General features: G+C 50.7%; 1 protein-coding gene across 1 annotated transcript; it reads right to left on the reverse strand.

Moving 5' to 3' along the window:
- Window positions 1-2,668: 2,668 nt before the first annotated feature.
- HDGFL1 (HDGF like 1) lies at window positions 2,669-3,334 on the reverse strand. The gene has a single exon (XM_032650038.1). The coding sequence runs from the start codon at window positions 3,332-3,334 to the stop codon at window positions 2,669-2,671; it is 666 nt and encodes a 221-aa protein (XP_032505929.1).
- Window positions 3,335-4,046: the final 712 nt, after the last annotated feature.

Here is a 4,046-nt window from a genome sequence, read left to right on the forward strand (position 1 = left end):
AGTCACAAACTCCTTGAAAAATACTGAATGTGCAGTTGTCCTCATCATTTCCCAAAGTCAGTTAATGACAATTGTCAGATGCCCCAAATGATTTTTCTTACATGCCACAAGCAATGTTTGCTAATATAGTCTTTGCCACACAAATTTCTAAACGTTCACTTCAAAATAGTAGAGGGCAAGTACTCCCATTTTATTCAATAGGAAGTTTTATACAATAGCAAACGATAAAATGTAATAAAACAAAACACCTATGATTAGAATGAGAAAGACCTGCCTTTGAATTTTGGTTCATTTACTAGTTGTCTGACCTTGGGAAAATACTTAACAACTCTGAACTGCAGCTCCCTCAGCTTTGAAAGAGAGATAATAGTAGGTACCTAACTGAGTAGTTGTATTAATAAAGACATTATATGTAGAATATAGTATACAGCCTGAGTCACTTTTAGAGACTCAATATAAACTACTCCCATGATTACTTGTTATTGATACTAAAATAACATTTTTTTTTAACTTCTGATTTCATGGTTAGTGCTTTCTAAATGTGCAATTCAGGGGAAAAAGCTTAGGCTTGGACCAGCAAAGTTTGTATTTGAATCTTGACTGTTCTGTGAAGTGTAAGAAAAATCACTTAACCTCTCTGAACCAGAGCTGCTTCCAATGGGAAATTTGAATACTAATATCTACCTTGCCAGATTACAATGACTGAATGAGGCCATTCTTCTCAGCACATGGTAAACGTTCATTGAATAGTAACTCTTAGTATTAATATTATTGTAACAGCAGTAGTTGAAAAGCAAGGATTCATCTGATGTGTCTGTGTTGGAATAAAATAATACCATTTTATACAGGGATAGAAAAATAGGATTGTCTTCCGTTGCTAACCCTGCTGGTTAGCGATGGCCTGGCATGTTCTGTGAGAAGGACTCCAGTATTTAGTAAGTCTCTGCATGCATGCAGTGTTGACAAATACAGAAACTGGAACCCAGCATGTGATTATCATTAAGTAGATGTAAATATCCCCAGATATTTGCACAAAGCATTGAAAAGATACAAAATATTCTGCAGCTACTACCTTATTTTAAGAACTGGAAATAAAAAGCAACTGCCTTTTTTATCCTGTAAAAGGTGTTGGAGAAGAGTAGTGAGAAGATCTGGGAAAGCAGCAACAACAAAAGGACCAAATCTGTTGTTTGGCAAAGCATGTACAGTATTAGAAACTCAGTTACTGTCCCAGGTGTCACCATTCAAACATCTTAAGTTGACTTATTTCTGTTCATTCTAATCAGTGGCAGTGATTATCACAGAATGAAGGGTACAGACCTTAAGATAACAAAGGTTTATCGAAGGTGATTCTAAAAGACACCTGTACATTACAAATAATTGCTTTTAACATAGGATGTATAGAAAACAAGAGGATCGTTACATTTAAGGGACAATTCTTCAGAAACCAAAGGAATAGACCCGAGATTTGTTTAAAGTAATCAACGTGTTTTATTTCCTTAGAACTGAAGGAATTCAGATCTAAACTTCCAAAGCTACAGCCAACAATTTTTCATCAGAGCCCAAGGGAGAAGGGCAGGGGTGAAAGAGACCGAAGATGAAGGAAGGCATAGAGAGACCACTAGGAGGAGGTGGGGAGGGGCCCCGTGTTTCCCTCTGTCTTCTGAGTCAGTTACATATCAGATCTGGTGACAGTACTGAGGGGACCAGGTTGGGGGATATGAATGGGAAGTGACACTGCAAAGGAACACTGACCAAACCTTAACTACAAAACAAGTCATCAAACCCCAAGTAGAAAGGGAACCTCTTAGTTCATCTCAGAAATGGGGGTAGCAACGGCAGAGCTAGGAACAGGATGGAGGCATGCCCATTTCTTTTATGCCTGGGTGATGTATATGACTGTAGGGTGGCCTTGAACTGTGGGAAGAGGAAGAGGGGTGGCCAGGGGTCTTCTCAGGACATCCCGTGTGGCTCTAAAGATCTAAATGGGGACAGATGCTCCTCAACCTTCCAATCCAAGAAGCCAGTCAAAGCTAAATTTATGATTGCAGAAACAACTTGGAAGTGCCCAAATTATGTGATGCAAAACTACAACTCCCATAATTCCCTGGGTCGGCAAAAGGGAGGCCCCTCCCACATAACCTGTCCCACTTTCTCAGCAACTAGGCCTCCGATACAATAGGCCTGGGAGGAGTGGACAGGAGTTCAAGGAGACGCCACCCCCGCCCCACCACAGTTTGAGGGGTGTCTCTGGCAGGCCCCTGGAAGTACCCCCTGCTCCTCCTTCACCCCTTCCGACACTCCCACCCCTGATTCCAAAGTGGAGCTCCATAATGCCCGAGGGGAGGGGCGGAGGGATGTCATGAGGGGGAAACGGCTGGTCCAGGCCCCAACGGAAGCGCTGGCAAACAGTTGCAGGCAGGGAGGGGGCACGGTGGTCTCATCTCATCCCAGGGAGCAGAGGCCCCGACTCAGATCCCAGTGGTGTGAGGGCACAGAGGTGAGGGCCTGGTGGCCTGCCGCATCCAGCTCAGTCCCCAAGGGCCGGGGGTGGAAAGGGAGAGTGGGTGGAGAGCGGGGTGCCAGTTTGCAGGCCGTGGCCAGTTCCCCCAGTAACAGTCAGGCCGCAGCAGGAACAGGGCGGGGGCTCTTCTGTAAACTTTGGTGACTACTGGTTCTCACGGCCTCCGACGCCCGGGGCCTCGGCCTCTCTCTCAGCAGCCTCTTCCTCCCGCCCCTGCTCCCCCGGCGGCGGCCCGTTCTCTGGCTCCACGAGGAGCGGCTTCGCATCCTCCGCCGCGGTGGCCGCCTCCTCCATCTCCCCTTCTTCCGAATCAGCCTCCTTGCGACGCTTGGGGATGTCCTTCGGCGGGTCCCTAGCGCTCCTCTTCAGCGGCCCCTTTTCGTTCTCCTCCTCGGCCGGCGGGTCGACGCCCGGCTCCCCCGGCTCGGCGCCGCCGCCGCCGTCGGTGTGGCTCTCCGGGTCCCCACAGCCCTCGGTGGCCTCCGGCTCGGGCTTGGGCCCCTCGGCGCAGCTCTTCCCCTGGGCGAACTGGTAACCAGAAGCCTGGACGGCGGGGTTGTTCTCGATCTCCCACAGCCCCTCGCTGAAGCCTCTCCTCTTGCAGGGTTTGCCGAACTTCTCCTTGGACTCCTCGTACGGGAAGAGGTGCTTGGGTCCCAGGAAGGCCGTATCGTGGGTCCCAAAGAAAAACACTCGGTAGCGGTTGGCCTCGGCCGTTTGCTCGATCCTGGCCGGCCAGTGGGCGTAGCCCTTTAACTTGGCGAACACCAAGTCCCCGCTCTTGTACTTGCGCCGGCAGAACCGCGACATGGCTGCGGACCCGGCCTCGGCAGCAGCTGGAAAGGGCGACCCACGACGGCGCGCGGGGTCAGCGGCTACTGGGCTCGGGCTGCGCAAGCCCCCCTCCCCCCCCCCCCCCCCCCCCCCCAGGGAGCTCTCGCGCGCACCGCCGGGCGCCACACCTGGGAGCCCTGAGAAGGTTCTAGTGCGAAGCGTGCATTATCTCGGAGACCCAAAGCCCGCTGGGCCCCACAGTCGACGCCGGGGTTTCTAGAACGACAGAGCCAAGAGCTTGGGTATCCCGGGTGGCGGTTGTGCTGACTGGGATCCTCTGCGGATCAATCGCTAGGGCACCCGGCTGTGAAGGTGGCATCGTTTACTGTGTCAGCCAGAGTGGCCTAGCAAGGGAGAGATGGGGCAGGGTGGCAAGAAAACGCAGTGACACGATTAGCACGCATGTCGATGAAACTAGTAACAGGCTAGCGCAGATTTGCAGTATCCCTGGGAACCCCGATCTGCTCATTACAGAAAACTCCACTCTTGCCTCAGGAGTTGCCTGAGTCAGTGGTTACACCCGTTTTCTGATTTCCTTGAGAGCTAACACTGGTGTCTGCAAGGGGATTCAAGAATAGAGTGGAGGCAAAGGAATAGAGTCAGCAACGCTGGCTGGATGTCCAGAGTGCACATCTCTTGGAAACTGGTGTCCTAAACTTTGGGGAGGGGGTCACAAAATGTATAGAGC

The sequence above is a fragment of the Phocoena sinus genome, chromosome 11 (assembly GCF_008692025.1).
Source record: "Phocoena sinus isolate mPhoSin1 chromosome 11, mPhoSin1.pri, whole genome shotgun sequence".
NCBI lineage: Eukaryota > Metazoa > Chordata > Mammalia > Artiodactyla > Phocoenidae > Phocoena > Phocoena sinus.

Coding starts and splice junctions, on each gene's coding strand:
- HDGFL1 (XM_032650038.1), bottom strand. CDS start 3,334: ATGTCGCGGTTCTGCCGGCGCAAGTACAAGAGCGGGGACTTGGTGTTC.